Source organism: Triturus cristatus, chromosome 7 (assembly GCF_964204655.1).
Source record: "Triturus cristatus chromosome 7, aTriCri1.1, whole genome shotgun sequence".
In the NCBI taxonomy this organism is placed as follows: Eukaryota; Metazoa; Chordata; class Amphibia; order Caudata; family Salamandridae; genus Triturus; species Triturus cristatus.
Genome location: NC_140590.1, coordinates 10,762,595 through 10,781,655, shown reverse-complemented (window position 1 = coordinate 10,781,655; position 19,061 = coordinate 10,762,595). Strand labels below are relative to the sequence as shown.

At 50.7% G+C, this 19,061-nt stretch overlaps 1 protein-coding gene across 3 annotated transcripts in view; it reads right to left on the bottom strand.

Moving 5' to 3' along the window:
• BCAM (basal cell adhesion molecule (Lutheran blood group)) overlaps positions 1-19,061 on the bottom strand; it is a 444,431-nt gene that overhangs the window by 227,853 nt on the left and 197,517 nt on the right. For all 3 annotated transcript variants that reach the window (XM_085615482.1, XM_085615483.1, XM_085615484.1), the window contains exons 2-3: positions 16,475-16,602; positions 16,132-16,348 (exon numbers count right to left, since the gene is read on the bottom strand). In XM_085615482.1, coding sequence (XP_085471608.1) covers positions 16,132-16,348; positions 16,475-16,602 — 345 coding nt within the window. The remainder of the gene's footprint in view (positions 1-16,131; positions 16,349-16,474; positions 16,603-19,061) is intronic.

The following is a 19,061-nucleotide window of genomic DNA, read 5'->3' as shown; positions in this document are numbered from 1 at the left end:
GGGAGCCTACCCCGCGTGTGTCCCGCCGGGGAATTTACACTTATAGCAGGTGCCCACCCCACGCTGTGCACCCTCATCGCGGGAGCCTACCCCGTATTGGCGCTGTGTTAAGAAACGGGAGCCTACCCCGGATTGCCCCCGTAAGGGGAAACTGACGAAAATCACCGCCGCCGCCCGGGCGCTGTTTGGAGGAGGTGCCGGGTGCGCGTTGCCCAGCAACCAGGGCGCCGGCCGCGTAATCGGCCGCGCCCCCGTGACGCCAGAAGGCAGCCCCGGAGACGGCCGAGGCCGGAGGACGCCGGTCGAAGAAGTCCAGGGAGAGCGGGAGCCTACCCCGCCTCCCCCCTGGCGAGGAAGTGCTCATGTGACGGTGGGGGCTCCCCGTGGGGAAAGGAGAGCCCCGCGGAAGAAGTCCCGGGTCCCAGGAGGGGGCCCGGTTGAAGTCTAGTGAGGGGAGCCTCACAGGGAAGCCTGCGCCGCCCGGAGCCTCTCAGGCTCCATACGAAGCCCCGGGTCCCAGGAGGGGGCCCGGGCGCAGGGGGTAAAGTCTGGAGGCGTCCTGACCCTCACGGGGCCCGCACAGTGAGGGAAGAGTCCTGCGTGGGGGCACTGTGTCGGCAGAGCTGCAGCAGGGCCCTGACAGGGGCCTAAGGAGCAGAGAAGGCAAGAGAAGCCGGCAAGAGTCCTGAAGGAGCAGGGGACTGTCCCCTGCTGGAAGGAGTCCGAGGGCCCGAGGAGCTCTCCAGCGAGCCGGTGAGTGGGGCTCGGAGGTCGTGTGGTAGGGGGGTGTGTCGGGGCACATTGCCGGTGCCCGCCCCCGGTACCTGGACTGATCCTCCCCGTTGCCCCGTCTGACAGAGGGCAGCGGCAACGAAGTAAGAGGCAGATGGCGCCCAGGAGTCCCGGAGGTGGGCCCCAAGGTCCCCTTACGTAGTGCCACCCTGGGCTGGATCGAGGGATTTTTAAACCCAGTGAGGGATCCCAAAGGGGTCAAGCGGACTTCCTACGTGACTAGCAACTTGCGGGTCTCATTTTGGACTGTTGACACGTGGGGAACACTTTGGAGGCCCCACTGACATGCCCAGATGAAAGCCAAGGGATAACGCTTTGAGGGAGATACAGGGGTAGTGCTACCAGGAACTGCAATGCCATATGCCATGTTCTAATGGAGTGCTAGATTTCATACCCTGATTGAAGGCTCTGATGCGCGGCGCTATGTTTATTTGCCACGTCCTGCGCGCTAAGGCCTTGTTTTAAAGCGCTTTCGCTGTGATATGTGCAGCGCTATATTCAAATGTCATGCTCTTAAGCGCTATGTCAATGGCTATGTTTTGAAGCGCTTTCGCCGTGATATGGGCGGCGCTATATTCAAATGTCATGCTCTTAAGCGCTATGTCAATGGCTATGTTTTGAAGCGCTTTCGCCATGATATGGGCGGCGCTATATTCAAATGTCATGCTCTTAAGCGCTATGTCAATGGCTATGATTTAAAGTGCTAGTCATTTGTTGTATGCAGCACTATGTCTAGATGCCAGGTTTTAAGGTGTTGATGCACTGCCTACCCGAATTTCTGCCTCAGGCTCAGGAGTCAATCATATTGATGATGCATACGGGAATGCCATGATGTGTTTTATTCCAGGTGTCCTGGACTCTTGCTGATGTTGTGCCATGATGCTTTTATTGCAGGATTGAGGTTGATGGATTTATTTTCATGGTTTTCTAGGTCGCAATGATTCCGGCAGGGGCCCGATTGGCCCTGCCCTGTATATAATTCCCCCCCTGTAAATGTTAACCGAGCACCAGTTGGCGCAGTACAGAGATTGCCCAGTGACACCTTGTGGTTTTGGACAATACAAAAGTTATTTTTTACCTCAACTGGTGTAGTGTCTCTTTTTGTAGTGTGCCTTGTGTGTCGCCTGTGTGTACTGCGTGAATGCTTTGCACATTTCCTTCGGAGTTTGTCCCGCCCGCTCTGCACCACGCTACCCGTTTCCAACATGTACTTACTAGTGGAGGGCACAAAGGTGACAGCAAGTACATAAGGGGGCCCACTGGCATACTAAGACACGCCAAATAAACTGCATAGTCATGGGTCGCAGGGTGTGGACTGAGGAGCCCCGCAATGGGTTGGGAGCGACAGCAGAAGTGGAGTCACAGGGAGAAAGAGCGCTGCTACAGCGCCCGACATTGGAGACCGCACAGCTCACCAAGAAGCCTGCCATAATGAAACCTAAAGGGGCCCCACCACTACAATCCAACTAGCTGGATAAATACGCGACCCAGAGACAATGGGCACCGGACGAGGGAACAAGTGGCAAAAGGAGGGCGCAGTGGAACCCTGTCTCGGAGCGATAATGGCAGCATTCCAAGTCATGGGCACGACCTTAGAGACTAAGATTGACAAAGTCACAATAGAAATGAACCTGATACGAGCAGACATGCATAAAACATCGGAGAGAGTCACCACGGCCGAAACAAATATCACGGATCTCCAGTCTACCACACGTAAATTGGAAGAACGAGTGTAGCAGTTGGCCCATCAACATAAACAAATGGCCATGAAACTGGAAGATCAAGAGGAACAGGCCCACAGGAACAACATAAGAGTGGTGGGAGTTTCGGAGGGGGCGGAGGGCCCGAGAGTGGACCTCTTCTTAGAAGACATTATACTAAATCACCTGAAACCAAAAAGATTATCAACTTTCTCCATGGTGGAAAGAGCTCACCGGGCCCCAGTCCCTCCGCCAAGACCCGGGGTGCCACCCAGACAAATCATAGCCAGGATTCTCAATTATAGGGATCAAGACTCCATCCTGCAAGCAGCACGGGCACATGTAGACCTCCCCTTTTGAAAATACAGTCCTGAGATTCTTTCCGGGCTACACCCTGATGGTGCAGCAGCAACGACGCACTATCGACGGGGTAAAGAGCACACACAGAGAGAAGGGCCTGAAGTACATGATGCTTTTTCCCGCAAAGCTCAGAGTGATTGATAATGGCAGGTCAGGGTACTTCACGGCTCCCTCTGAGGTACAAGAATGGCTGGAGGGAGGGTGAATCCAAAAACAAAACCAGCACCCAGGAAGATACCGGCTCAGAGACCGAAGCCAGAATCCAGGGTCCCCAAGCTGGCAAGGATAGGTAGAAAACGGCGAGAAGTGGTCCAGACGCTCACGATAGGAGAGTCTAACAGTCGGAACGAAGAGGACAGGAAAGTAGTGTTTACATTTGCGATGCAGAAAAGATAACTAACATTTAGCGCAGGTCATCGATGGTTCATTAAGGTACTTGATGCACGGGGTATTGTGAACTGTAGTACAGTCACCTTTTACCTGGCGGGCATGTAAGCTATATGGCCGCACAGTGACACAGAACTTGAACACGCACTGCATGTTAAAATGGAGGACAAGGGTGAGGCTCGGGCTACTGAGGGGCAAGGGAGGCGGTGTCAACCCGCCGCAGCACAAATTGACTGTTTACTGGGCGACAGGCGCTCTGTAAATTGGGGATGTGGGTAGTTTTAGACCTGCGGTACAGGGTAGCAGGGAGGGGGGGGAATTGATATGGGGTTTACGTTATACAGTATTTTGTCATACATGCTTTAGAAATGATCTAATCCCAACATGGGCCATGTTGTTGGGACAGTAGGTAGCATACAGACTCACAGGGGAGGAAGGAGGCACAGTGAGTGGGAGGGAGGAAGGAGCACACCAAATGCAACATCAATATGGCGATGCAGCAAATTAAAACACTGAAGGTGATATTGTGGAATGTGAACGGGCTAGAAGACAAAATTAAGCGTACTCTGGTACAGCCGTATCTTCACAATCACCAGACCTGGTGCTTCTTGAAGAGACGTATCTGAAGGGTAATAATTACCCAGCACTCAATCGATTCGGTTATACACTACTGGCACATGCGGGGGTTACAACCAGCTCCAGAGGTACCGCAATATTAATCAAAACTACAGTGCCACTAGTGAAGCACCGCACATGGTGCCACCTAATGGGAAGGTATGTCGCGCTGTTGGGAGCATGAGAGTCTTGGATCCTTAATTTACGCTCTGCATACATACCACCAAGGCTGCATGCACAAGGTAACATTCCCATAGCTTAGCAAACCACTACTTGAAATGTCCATGGGTATTTTGATACTGGGTGGTGATATAAACGCAACAATATCACTGGAATTGGACCGAGATACGATACCCCATAGAGCAAAAGGGCCACAACCATTGAATGCTTCTGAGAAGGCATCGGTCTGATAGATGTGTGGAGGCGACATAACCCTACAACGGGACAGTACACTCATCTCAGCGGCGCATGGCAGTGGGTCACTGTTGGACTACATGTTCACGCACACCACCACAGTGGGACTGTTCCAAGGGGGGCGCCTTAGGGCTCGGGGATATCGGACCACTCGCCAGTCAAAGTACTCTGCATGGCCCTGTGCGGGACTGGGCTCTTCCACCATGGCTAGATCCACTCTAATTCAGAGACCACAAGTTTAGGGAACGGTATGTGGAACGTACAGAACAGCACTTTGCAGAAAACTTGGGCTCCGTAGAGTCATGCATTACGCTCTGGGAGGCATACAAGTCGGTGGCTAGAGACTCTGTGCAGGCGGCGACCAGGGCTAAACGTAAGGAAAGATGCACACAGTGTGATAGTCTGGAGCAAGAAATAGTGAATATTGAAACAGAAATGGGCTTGGATCCCAAAGCAGGACCCAGACACAAACATGCACTTAAGCTTCAGCAAAAAGAACTCAGAGACGTGGAGAAGGATGTGGCCCGCATGCATGCGATAGCAACGTAGAGGCGTACGTATGATCTAGGCGATAAGGCCAATAAATTAATCGCATGGTTGGAGAGGAGGGATAGGAGCCACAATTGGGTCGCCGAAATGTAGACCCCAAGGGCGGTAAGTGGGGGTCTAGCGCAGATATAGCTTAGGCATTTGCTTCGTACTACGAGGGGATATACCAATCGCTCACTGAAAGGGGGGAAATGACAGCAGTGAGCTGTTAAAGGAAATGGCATTACCAACACTTGGAGCAGAGGAGGTGGAGGCAACCGACACTGAACTGACAACAGAGGAAATGGAAGGGGCCATACGGGACTTGCAATCGGGGAAGGCAGCGGGCCTGAATCTATATGTGTGTGGCGGGGATAATTGCCCCGCACATGTTAAGCATGTTCTACGCAGCAAAGGTAGATGGACAGCTGCCGGAAGACCGAGATTGGTAACTATATTAGTTATACCAAAAAAAGGAAAACCCCTTAATCTATGTAGTTCTTAAAGACCTATCTCGCTGCTCAATTTCAAGGCCAAGGTGATGGCATAGATACCAGCTTATAGACTGGGCCCGGTGACACAAACCATCATTCATCCCGATCATTCAGTTTTTATTCCACACAGAAGTACCAGGCTGAATCTCTGTCCCCTATATGGAGTAATGCATATGGTAAATAAACGAGCGGATGAACCAGCGGCACTCTTGTCACTCGACGCCCATATGGCATTCAATAGTATCGAGTGGCCATACCTATTTGCTGTTCTTGCCAAACTGGGTTTTGGCCTGAGTTTCTGTGCATAGATATGGCTCCTATATACCGCCCGCTGGCACAGGTTAGGGTTAAGAGGGCAGTGTCAAGAATTTTTAAACTGCACAGGGGTACACGCCAGGGCTGCCCGCTCACACTAATACTTTTTGTGCTGGTGCTTGGGCTGCTGGCAACCTGGGTGTGGGGGGGGACCCTCTGGTGAGAGGTATTGATGTAAGAGGAACGCATCTCATTCTATGCGGATGCCATCCTGCTGTACGCCTACAAACCACAACAAACATTTCACAGGCTCATCCATATATTACAGACATTCGGCACTTATTCGGGGTATCGAATAAACTGGGAAAAGTCCTTGATGTTCTCCCTTGCGGGCGAGACCTCAGCCCTGATATCGGGGTGTAAGGAGCTAGTCCACAAAGAGACATTTAAATACTTGGGCATTTGGATTACTAAGTCGGAGGAGGAGTTCAAGCGGCAAAATGTATATGCGCAGTTGGACAGGCTGAGGGGGGATGTGGCCCACTGGCGGCATCTACCAGTCTCCCTTATCGGTAGAGCTGTCTTGTTTAAAATGATGGCTCTCCCTCGCATATTGTACGCAATACAGAACACACCATATAAGATATCAGAAGCTATCTTCTGAGTGGTTGAGTCAGAGCAGTGCAGATTGTTGTAGGGGGGGGTGGCAGCCCCAGGATTGCATTGAAGAAGCTACAGCAGGGAGTGTATGAGTGTGGCTGGCCATCCCAGACATTAAATGGGTGGGTCTTCTTGCTAAATGGGAAAGGGCGGCTATTTGGCTGAGTTATTCAGAAAAAAAGCAACACAACAATCCCAACACACACACAGGCAGCAACAACACTGGCAGGCTGGACGGCCAAGCTTACGGAGAAAACCCCTTTGTGGGAGGGAGATTTCCTAGGTGAGGTGTGACACCCAAGAGGCTCAACAGATGGGGACTCACAGGTACAGACCTCTTGAAAGACGCCTGGAGAGGAGGGAAAATGATTGATTTTGGAGTCTACCGATGGAATTCCAGATGGGGGCGTAGAAATACTTTAGGTACCTACCGTTGCGATATGTACCCAAGGTCATATGACAGAAAGGGAATCACTACTGGAATACACTGCACAGGGAGACTGACTTTTACTCGACCCAATGATAGATAGAGCCACATCCTTCAAATACAGGAAACTAGAAAACAACTCCCCAGACTGCATGGGTTCCTTGAGGGCGACATGGGAATCGGATGTGGGTCTCTTAGAGGATGAGGACTGGGCCGAAGCCTTGCAGAGCCCCAGAGAAACAGCTGTACGGCACGGTTCGGCCTGATTCTGCTCTGGATCAGTGCTTAATGTATGCCGGTGCTTTCCGGTGCTCAGCACCTGCACTTATTTTACCGAGCCGGGTCTATACCATTTTTCTCTGAGTCCTGGCCCAGTAATTATTAAAAATAAATTCCTGCTCACCTTAAGTGGCTGCATGGTATGTCCTCGGCTCGGAAGTCCCACCCTTGTCCACGCACAGCGAAGGAGCGTCGGCATCCCGTTAGTGATGTCACGTCACGCCTGATTTTCACGGAACACATTGGTTTATTTCCGGCCGTCGGAGAGTGGCTGAGTGCGGGCTGTTGGCTGAGCTGGGGGCGGCAAGGCAGGCTGGAAGTGTTCTTTTACTCTCCTGGCTGTCTCCTGTGCGGACTGAGGGCCTGCGCGTCAGATTTGAGGCCTTGTAAAATCCGGACGATGGTTGCCAGAGGCTGCTTTGCTTGAGTTTCGTTTTAGTTGGATTTGCTCGCATTTAGCAGGATTCCATGAAAAGGAAATCCTTCGTAGATTTATTCTGCCGTTCTGAAATTAAGAAAGAGCGCGTAGCATGCAATTCTATCAGCACTGACCTGGAGTTGTCCGTAACGGGGCATTCGAAGTGTTCATGGCTCACCACTAACTGTGGGGTGCACTTGCTGCTCTGCACTCATTAGTCCAAGTCAGTTTTTGTTGGTCGGTGCCTAAAATGTTTCTTTTGTGTGGCTTACAAATGTTGAAAGCTTATTTCTGCGCCTTTAGGCTGTTTATCCAAACAAAGATGATTGAATGCACACCATTCTAATTCCTTTATTCTACGTTGCTTGAAACTAATTTGACTCTTGCGTACAGCGTGGGCTTGCGTGCTCTGCCCCTGTAACACGCGTGTAGGATATCAACAAAACTGGAATGTTTGTATAGTGTAATCATAGCTGCCTCATCGATCGTTTGCACCCAGGAAAGTTTTGAGCAGAACAAACATGATGTTGCATGTAAGGTGATTTGGTGGCATCACTTCCACAAGTGGTAATTCACGCTTACGGACTAACAGACTGCCACTGCAGATCATCGTTGCCGCTATAAAAATGCTTTTTCATCAACAAATGATCAGTGCTATGTAGAACATCTAAATTGAAAAAATGTTATGTTGTATAACAAAAAATGTGGAAATGGTAGCTATTAGAAAGTTGTTGGAAGGTGGACCATAGGATTTGACGGGGCCGGCAGTTTTGAATACAAGGGTTCCTGAATGTGTAGTTAGAAGCCTGGGGTTAATTGGGAGGTGTGGGTAGGTTCACAGAGGGGTAGGATGGAGTGATTTATGGGACGTGGACCTGACGGGCAGGAAGAAGCATTCGGTTCATCAGCAGGGTAATAGTAGGGCGTGGTCAAGCTGAGTGAGCTACAAGGGGGAGGGTCACGTGACCGATGCAGATTGAGCCCTTTCGGGCAGAAGGTGTGGAAAGCGGTTGGAGTGAATACACTGTGAGATGGAGGCTGCAGGTACACAAGAAAGCTCCGTTCATTTTGGTTGTGGCTATGTCTGTTATTACTAGAGAGTCCGTTTTTAATCAGTTGATTGTGATCACAATGGATGTGATCTCACTGCCCATGTTCTCAGTCAGGGTGCATGCGAACATGGATGCAGAAGATAGAAGGACGGCACTCTCTGGGCGGGTTTCTAAATATGTTTTTTACGGGCACATTTTGGATTAGTATAAACACGTTCTTGAGGGGGACAATGAAAGGGTGTCTTGGACAGCACAGCTGTGCATTGATGAGACAGGCCAAGAATGATACAGCCTTGTCACCCCTCAACTACACATATTTAATTATTCTATATTTAATAAAGCAGTGGTGTTCTCTTTTGTTGCTCTTCCCCAGTATCTTCCTCCCCTTATCACCTTACCCCTTCCCTTCTCTCCATTCTTCGTTCGCTTTCTGCCCTACGTACACGTTTCCTCTTAAATCGCCACCTCCCCTCATTAACTGCTTTTCATTTTTCACCTTCTCATCTTTCCCTTCCACTTTCTTTTCACACACTTCCCGCTGTTTGCTCTTCTTCCGCTTTTCCTCTTTCTTTTTTTCATTCTCATCATCTTCCACTCCAGTCTTGCACTCCCCATCTCTGCTTTCCTCACTTCTCTTCACATTGTTTGTCGAACATATCTACCTTTGCCTTCAGACCTCTCCTCCTTCCTCCTTCTCCCTTTTATGTTTTTCCTTCTTGCTCATTTCTTTATATTCACTCTAGGAATCTGTGTTTGTTCTCAGGGTCATAAATGTAAATCTTGGTGCGGCAACTCAGTCTTTCATATATCTGAGGTCGATAAAATGTGTGCCGGTGGGCTGGATAACAACATTTTAAATTCAGTGTTAAGGCCGCTTTTGGTGAATATGTGCTTTACAAACATACGTGGTATGTTAAGGACAAATGTATTTCATTCCATTTTTTTCTTCCTCAGCACCTTCAGCCATGCCGCCTATACCCTCTTGCTTCCTTACACCCTCATCCATTCTTGCTTCCTTATACCTTATTCCATTCTTGCTTCCTTACACCCTCTTCCATTCTTACTTCCTTATACCTTATTCCATTCTTGCTTCCTTACACCCTCTTCCATTCTTACTTCCTTATACCTTATTCCATTCTTGCTTCCTTACACCCTCTTCCATTCTTACTTCCTTACACCCTCATGCATTCCCCATACTTCCTCCCTGGGGGCATGTAATCCTTCTTCCTCCATTCTTTCCTTACTCTTTTTCCTGCTCCTTTCTTCACCTCTTCTTTAATTTCTTCCTTTCTCAACCATTCCTTATGCTTATCTTGCTCCTTTCCTTTCTTCTTTCTTTTCATCCATCACACATCATTCACTTCCTTTCTCCCTCTATTCCTTCAGTTCCTCCTTTCACATTCTTTTGTTATTCCCTCCTTCTTTCATCCATTGCTCATATACTTCTTCACTCCAGTACTCCCCTTCCTGCCTGCATTTGTTGCTGCGTTCTTTAATGCATTCCTTCCTTCACCCTTCCTTTTTTTTTTTTATACAGCACAGTAAAAGCACATTCTCTTTAATTTGCAAAGGTACCTCTAACTATGACCCTTCCTGAAGCTGCATTTTGAGATTTACACACATTCTCCAATTTGAGTTCACTTTTAACTTGTGGTCATAGACTTCCCATATGTTACATGATGTTAAGTTATATTTGAGTCCTACAAAAACGAATAACCCAAGAGGGTATCCAGGCCTTGAGCAGGTGTGGGGTCCCCGAGGTGCTTATGTGAAGAGCCAGGTCTTCAGCTTCTTGCAGAACTCAAGATGTGAGGTGGCGGCTATGGTATGTCGAGGCTTGTGGATGAGGGTGGAACCGATAAAGGAAGTGGGTGGAGCCTCTGGCAGAAGTGGGTGTGGCCTCCTAAAAATATTTGAGCACCTGCACTTAATATTTTACAAATCAAGCACTGCTCTGGATACTGCATAGGTCCAATACCCCAAGGGCAGTACAGTATCGCATGGGTCACTGTGACTCAGAGGAGTGTGCAAGAGGGTTTCGGCGAGACAGGCAGATTCTTCCATATTCTGTGGTCCTGCCCCAGGATTCAAAGGTACTGGAGTGGTTTGGCCCAGGTAATGGCGACAGTGACGGGAACACAGGTCCCAGTGGAGGCAAGGTGGCATATCCTGGGAGTGACGGGTGAGACAGTCTGGTCAAAATCGGTCAAAATTTGGCTTGCCTTGGGAGGAGGAGCGGCCAAAAGAAATATTGCCCGAGCGTGGGAGGCTCCAACACTGGAAGCCTTGAAAAAGGACCTTGATTGGTGCCAACGAGCGGAACAGAGACGTTTTAATGCATGGGCAAAGTGGGCTCTGGCCCAGGGCCCCAGCCTTTCAGGGGGCCCCCTGACAGTCAGCTCCATTCTCCAGAGTTTTGCCCTAATGACCTTGAATATTTCCTAAACAGTTTGTTTTAAATTCTGTTTTCCTTTAATTTATTTCTTATGTACCTGATGTGTGAGAGTCTAGTACAGCCATTTTGCAGAGAAATTTCGTGTTTGTTTCACGCAATATACATAAAAAACGTTTATTTTAGATCAAAACAAGGCCTAACATATAAGAAATGGGAGGGCGTCACAGAGATTATTTGCAGTAATATTGGTGAGCTGCTGCTGTGTTACAATATTGAAAACACAGATAACTATCCCTGAATATTAGATGTAAACACATTCAGGGCCTTATTTATGAAAAGTGATGCATCGCTGTGTGAAAACAGGGATGCGTCACTTCTTAGTGCGCCCTCGTTGCGACATGATGGATGTGTCATATTTACTGTATGACGCATCATGTCGCAAGGAGTTACAGATATGTCAGTATTTCTGACGAATCTGTATGCGCAAAAGTGATGCATTGCTGGGGTGTGCCTGAAAATAGACGCAACTCCAGCAATGTGTCCTTTCACATGGGGCAAGCCCCATGTGAAAGGGCCTGCATCAGTCTTATGCCTGCTGTGTGGCAGGTGTAAGATATTGACGCAATGGCGTCCAAGAAGTGGCGCACTGAGTTCTCATAGATTTCAATGCGCCACTTCTACGAGGCATTTTGCGGGGCAACACCCACCCTGCATACATTATGCCTGGCGCAGGAATAATACGGTGCAGGGGTTTACAAAGTGAAGCATCTGCCTAGATGCGTCACTTTGTAAATAAGGCGTAACATTGCACATATTTTATGCTGCCAGTGCGTCACAAAAAGTGACGCACCAGCGGCATAAAAGTGAAGCAAAGCCTCATAAATAAGGCGCTTAGAATTTGGACGAGTTTTCCTTTGCACTGTCAGGGACCTAATGAAATGAAATTGTGTATTTAATAAAGCACGCAGCAACTCAGACTAGAGAGTCCTGGCGCATGACAGTGGGAGGAAAACATGCGTAAAAGACCCATCAGTTATCAAAAAGCCAGGTTTTTAAGTTCTTTCATGAAAGAGAGTAGGTCTGTGGTTAGTCTCAGAGACTCAGGGAGGCTATTCCACAATTTTGGGCCTAGAAAGCCGTGGGATCTGCCTCCAATGCGGGCACTGCATATTTTAGGCATGATGGCCAGGTTGGCATTGGAAGAATTTAGGGGTCTAGCTGTTGTGTAGCGATTAACGCGCTTATTTATGTAGCCGGCTCCTAAGCCATGGAAAGCTTTAAAGAAGATGGTCATCGCTTTGAAGCCGATCCGTTCTTTTATGCGGAGAGACTTAAGAATAGGGGTCATACTAGATCTGGGTTTAGGTCTCAGGATGGCTCTGGCCGCCACGTATTGTACCACTTGGAGGCGCTGGATAAGGGAATTGGAAAGACAGAGGTACAAGCTGTTGACATAGTCAAGCTTTGATGTCACCAGAGTCTGCACCACGATCTTTCTGCTCTCAAGCGGTAACAGTGGCAGGAGTTTTTTTTAGCATCCAGAGTATGCCAAAGCAAGTGCCATTTAGATTTTGAATTTGAAAGCACATGGAGAGTGTCTTGTCTATGACAATTCCTACGTTTTTGACTTTCTCCTTTTCAGCGGGAGGGGGCGGCAGATCTTTTGGCCACCAAGCGCTCCAGTCAGGCGTTTATGGATTACCAAAGAAAACAACTTCAGTTTTGTCAGGATTGCACTTCAGCTGATTGATCTTAAGCCAGTTAAAAACCTTTGTGAGGCAAGACCTAATCATTGCCCCGTCAAAGTCGGTTCCTTTTTCACACGTAAAAATCAGCTGAGTGTCATCAGCATAGGAAACAATTTTGGCGCCCTCTTCCTCTACCAGAAATGCAAGGGGGATAGATATATATTAAAAAGGGTAGGACTGAGAATGGAGCCCTGAGGGACACCTACATTCATGGCCGGAACTGGGGATGAGAAAGGGGGGAGCCAGATGTCCTGAGATCTGTTTTCCAAGAAGGATGACATCCATTGTAAAGGCGGTCGCCCCCCAGACCGATGTTAGCAAGTCTCTCCGGGAGCCTCTCATGTGGGACCATATCGAAGGCCGCCGACGTATCGAGCAGTATCAGAACAGTCTTGCCTCCCTGGTCCAGCTTACCCTTGAGAAATTCAGTCACTTCCAGCAGAGCGGACTCCGTACTGTAGTTAGCCCTAAAACCGGATTGGGACTCATGAAGGAGCTTCCCATCTTCAATGTGTTTTTGGAGGGCCTTGTTTACATGCTTCTCTAGTACTCTGGAGAGGGTCGGAAGAAGGGAGATTGGCCTGTAGTTGGCAGGGCCCGTCGGTTTGGCGTTAGCCTTTTTTATCAGTTGAAGAATCTTAGCATTCTTCCATAATTTCTGCATGTTGCCTGAGGAGAGAGAAGCATTAAAGAGCTGGTTTACTGTGGGGTTTCTGGTGGGAGCTAATAGGTTCAAGATATTCCATGGACATGGGTCAGTAGGAGAGCCAGACTTAATGCTTTGGAGAGGGGTCAGTTCCTCTTCAAGCTGAAACTCAGGGAAAGTAAAGATGTAGGATCCAAGAGGTGACATTTGCTATTAGAACTAAGGTAGAAGGTCAGTTCTTCCTCTGAGATGTTAGTGAAGGCTTGTTGGATCATGGAGATCTTTTTGTGGAAGAATTCAACTATTTACTTAGAGCATTCTTCAGTGCATGGCCCTACCTTTGTGCCGGCTCTCAGGGCAGTAAAGGATTTAACTATGCTAAAGATTTCCTTACTCTTATTTTGGGCATTTTCTATCTTGGTTTGAAAGAGGTTTTTCTTGGCTGCCTTCACGAGAATGTAATGAGCTTTTAAGGTGTCTTTATACACCTTCCTGTCCTCAGGTAGATAGGATTTACGCCATTTCCGTTCAATTGTTCCACAGTTCCGGTTGCGAGATCTAAGGGAATCGATAAACCATGGAGCTGGTGGGGCTGACCTCTTTGAGGAGCAGCAAACAACCAGTACCACTGCATCAATGTTGGTTCGGAGCCATGAATCTATTGAGAGGGCGTCCGAGTCGGGGCAGCCAGACAGCTCTGGTGAGGAACGACTGAGGGCGTCTGCTAACATCGGGATGGATATTTTATGGAACGTCCTGTAATTAGAGACCCTCTGCCCTGTGTTAGCTCAAGGGGCTGTGGCAGAGTTGGAAATGACGAATTTTAATAGGAGGTGGTCAGACCAGGTAATGGGAAGAGGTAGGCTTACTGATATGTCAAAGTTGTGAACGATTTGCTCTAGGGTATGGCCCTTCTCATGGGTGGCCAAAGAAACAGATGGAAACATGTTGCAGGCCTGCAGCGCCTGCAACAAGGAAATTGTTTGAGGGTCTTTTCCATTGTCCATATGTATATTGAAATATCCCAGAATGAGGCAGTTGTTGTATTTTAAGGCCAGGGAGGTGGTGGCTATATTAAGCGTAGTAATAACATTTCCAATAGCACTGGGAGGTCTGTAAATCAGAAATCCAGCTATGCTATGATGGGGGGATAAGGTACAGCAGAAGCCTAAGCAGTCTAGTTTTTTATTGTAAATTATGGCAACACCTCCCGCCTTCCCATTCGATCGGTCCCTCCTAAGAATGTTATAACCCGTAGGGATGGCCGAGGTGGTAGTAGGTTCGGAGGCTTCAGACAGCCAGGTCTCAGTGAGAAATAAAATATCAGACTGTTAGTCTAAAAGTAGGCCATAAATGTATGGTTCATGCTTTTGTATAGAGCGACAATTTAAAAGGGTGGCCTTTAAGTCCTCTGTTTTCTTATTGTTTTTACACTTATTGTAGCGTGGGAGGATATTGGGTGCGAGTTTCCTGGGCTGGCGGAGAGTCCAGTTGCACTTATTGCATCAAAAGTCTACCTCCAACCTCGGATCAGCGGCTGTACAGTGACATAATGGTAGCCGCCTAAGGCTAAGCAGTTTTTCCCTCTTGCAATATAGTGGAAGAAACTCACCGGAGGGAAACTGGGCAGCATGGCCGGCGCCGAACGCCTCTGGGCGCAGACAGGCTTACCTTCGGCGCCAGCGGCGCGCCCGCTGTGCACGTCCACTTAGCACGTCCGTTTGCATCGGGAATATATAGGCTAATGCCTATGATGCAAACTGGATCGCCAACGCTACTGAGGAAGCGGAAACTGCATAGGCATAAGTGAGGAGCCCGATAGTAGCCCCAGCCCTCCGCACAATCGGCGTATCAGCCGCGGCGGACCAGGACTGGAGGAAAAGTGATATGTGAATCGAAGCAGCTAAGGAGGTGTAGGCAAGCAGAATCAAGTAAAGTGCAAGTGCGCATAGGTAGGAGAAATTATTAAAAAGCACAGAGTAATTCAGCCAGACATATACAATTTAAAAAGTAATAAAAACCTATTAGCAGGGCAGGAAACACTAAATCCTACAGCTATCAGCTGCGCGCATCCGTTTGCATCAGGAATATATAGGCTAATGCCTATGATGCAAACTGGATCGCTAGCGCAGCTGAGGAAGCGGAAACTGCGTGGGAAACAGGGGCTCAAATCAGATCATAAATTCAAATGTGTCCTGAACAGGGGCCCCCATAATATGTTTGGCCCAGGGCCCCCCAAATCCTTAAGATGTCCCTGGAGCGGAACAGTCAATACACCGGAGCAGAGGCTGGCCACGCAAATGGGAATAGATATGGGGAGCTTGGATGAAATATAGGAACAGAGTGCGGAGGCACAAGGGATAGCCCAGGTTAAAAAGTGAACTGATGCAGAAGACACTACTCCAGAATCTGATGATTGTCAAAGTGGGCTACATGGGGTTTCGAAATGTGGGACCCTGTGAACAGATGCTTATATCAAGGCATCCAGCGTATGCACCATATTGTTTTCTGTCTGAGCATATGTTTTATGTTTAATAAAAAGAATTTATAAAAAATAATCTCGGACACACTCCTATTTCACCCTCTAGAAGACTGCCCCCTTCCTGCGCCAGCCAACCACACACTTCAGCCACTGATTCCCTGGCTGCAACCAGACACCACGAGGCAGCTCAAGTGGGACAAACCGCTTCGCAGACACAACCTAGAGGTGGAAACCCATGGATCTCCTTCCACGATGGTGGCTCAGTTTCAGGACTGAATGCAAAGATCATCGTCATCCATGCCCTCCACCCAACACCGTACCTGATCTTCCAGCCTCTCGCACAGACTTCAACTTTGACCATGTCACTGAATACTCAGAGGTTTATACATCAGTCAATACTACCCGTAGTGTACCACCCACCAAGTGCAACATTTATCATCCACCTCAGCGTCCAGTCCACTCAACCACTCTTAGCTCACCGAAGACCTTGAGATTGGTCATCGCTTCGCCACCACCCGACGCTCCGGCTGTTACTTGGCAGTGGAACGACCTCTCATCCATGATGTCCACCTCATTAATGACCAGGGAGTAGTCGCCATCCATGTAGACCCTCGAAGAGTAGTCTGTGTTATCGTCCACCATGGTCATGGTCTCATCACGGTATGCGATTCGCTGGCGTTGGAAGTTCTTGTCAGTCTGTTGGGTTCAGAAGAGGGAGCACAGTATCAAGTTTAGGCGGAATCCATTTCATGCCACCAGTCTAAGGACACTCAGCAATGACACCCCACAGGGTGGCACAGCCCCAGAGAGCAGGATACTTACAATGAACCACTCCACCTGGCGAGAGCCAGGCTTTCCAGAGACCGTGTGTGTACAGGGGATGACTGCTCGCTTGGCCAGCTCAACCTCCAACTCCGAGGGCACAGAAACACTCACTGCAGCAAGGCATCCTGGGGAGGAAAGAGATTGGCCATCATCAGAACATCAACATCTCACGCAGCATCAAGAGAAGGCAGCAGTCACCAGACAGAGGGAACCACACGTCGAGAGACACAATCCTGTGGATAGGAAGAACCTGCAAAGACGAGGACCTTACAGAGAGGAGGAGCCTGCGGAGAGGAGGAGCCTGCGGAGAGGAGGAGCCTGCGGAGAGGAGGAGCCTGCGGAGAGGAGGAGCCTGCGGAGAGGAGGAGCCTGCGGAGAGGAGGGCCCAGCGGAGAGGAGGGCCCAGCAGAGAGGAGGGCCCAGCAGAGAGGAGGGCCCAGCAGAGAGGAGGGCCCAGCAGAGAGGAGGGCCCAGCGGAGAGGAGGACCCAGCGGAGAGGAGGACCCAGCGGAGAGGAGGACCCAGCGGAGAGGAGGGCCCAGCAGAGAGGAGGGCCCAGCAGAGAGGAGGGCCCAGCAGAGAGGAGGGCCCAGCAGAGAGGAGGACCCAGCGGAGAGGAGGACCCAGCGGAGAGGAGGACCCAGCGGAGAGGAGGACCCAGCGGAGAGGAGGACCCAGCGGAGAGGAGGACCCAGCGGAGAGGAGACCCAGCGGAGAGGAGGACCCAGCGGAGAGGAGGACCCAGCGGAGAGGAGGGCCCAGCGGAGAGGAGGGCCCAGCGGAGAGGAGGGCCCAGCGGAGAGGAGGGCCCAGCGGAGAGGAGGGCCCAGCGGAGAGGAGGGCCCAGCGGAGAGGAGGGCCCAGCGGAGAGGAGGACCCAGCGGAGAGGAGGGCCCAGCGGAGAGGAGGACCCAGCATACAGGAGACCCTGCGGAGAGGAGGACCCAGTGGAGAGGAGGACCCTGCAGAGAGGAGACCCTGCGGAGAGGAGCGGAGAGGAGCGGAGAGGAGGACCCAGTGGAGAAGAGGACCCAGCGGAGAGGAGGACCCAGCGGAGAAGAGGACCCAGCGGAGAGGAGGACCCAGCGGAGAGGAGGACCCAGCGGAGAGGAGGACCCAGCGGAGAGGAGGACCCAGCGGAGAGGAGGGCCCAGCGGAGAGGAGGGCCCAGCGGAGAGGAGGGCCCAGCGGAGAGGAGGGCCCAGCGGAGAGGAGGGCCCAGCGGAGAGGAGGGCCCAGCGGAGAGGAGGGCCCAGCGGAGAGGAGGGCCCAGCGGAGAGGAGGGCCCAGCGGAGAGGAGGGCCCAGCGGAGAGGAGGGCCCAGCGGAGAGGAGGGCCCAGCGGAGAGGAGGACCCAGCGGAGAGGAGGACCCAGCGGAGAGGAGGACCCAGCGGAGAGGAGGACCCAGAGGAAAGGAGGACCCAGAGGAAAGGAGGGCCCAGCGGAGAGGAGGAACCTTGGGAGAGGACGACCCTGTGGAGAGGAGGAATCCGTGGACAGGAGGACCCTGCAGAGAGGAGGAACCTTGAGAGAGGAGGACCCTGTGGAGAGGAGGACCCAGCGGAGAGGAGGAACCTTTAGAGAGGAGGACCCTGTGGAGAGGAGGACCCAGCGGAGAGGAGGACCCTGCGGAGAGGAGGACCCTGCGGAGAGGAGGAGCCTATGGAGAGGAGGAACCTGCGGAGAGGAGGACCCTGCGGAGAGGAGTACCCAGCGGAGAGGAGTACCCAGCGGAGAGGAGTACCCAGCGGAGAGGAGTACCCAGCGGAGAGGAGGAACCTTTAGAGAGGAGGACCCTGCAGTGAGGAGGACCCTGCAGTGAGGAGGACCCTACAGAGAGGAGGACCCTGCGGAGAGGAGGACCGAGCAGACAGGAGACCCTGCGGAGAGGAGGAACCTTTAGAGAGGAGGACCCTGTGGAGAGGAGGACCCTGCAGTGAGGAGGACCCTACAGAGAGGAGGACCCTGCGGAGAGGAGGACCCTGCAGTGAGGAGGACCCTACAGAGAGGAGGACCCAGCGGAGAGGAGGACCGAGCAGACAGGAGACCCTGCGGAGAGGAGGAACCTTTAGAGAGGAGGACCCTGTGGAGAGGAGGGCCCTGCGGAGAGGAGGACCCTGCAGAGGGGAGGACCCTGCAGAGGGGAGGACCCAGAAATGCTCTGCTGAGTCATGACTGCTCCATCACTCAGTGGATTCAGATCTGAGACATCAGGACTTCCACGAGGTGAAAGATGCAGGCAATACTCACTCGAGTCAAACATCAGCATCAGATCTAACACCCGACGCAAAAGACAATCTAATCTGAGCTCGAGATGCAGTTATGATACTGCTGCAGGATGGGTGGCATCAGTAGATCGGCTGCTATGCGCAGTTATGTAGATTCACTGATAAAAGAAGTTACTTACCCGTAGCAGTGGGTGTGCAGCATGAATCTTATTATAGAGTCACAAGCTGTGCGTTATTCCCCCATCTTGTGGTTGGGTTCTTACGAGCTGCGATCCCAGCATGAATCTTATTATAGAGTCACAAGCTGTGCGTTATTCCCCCATCTTGTGGTTGGGTTCTTACGAGCTGCGATCCC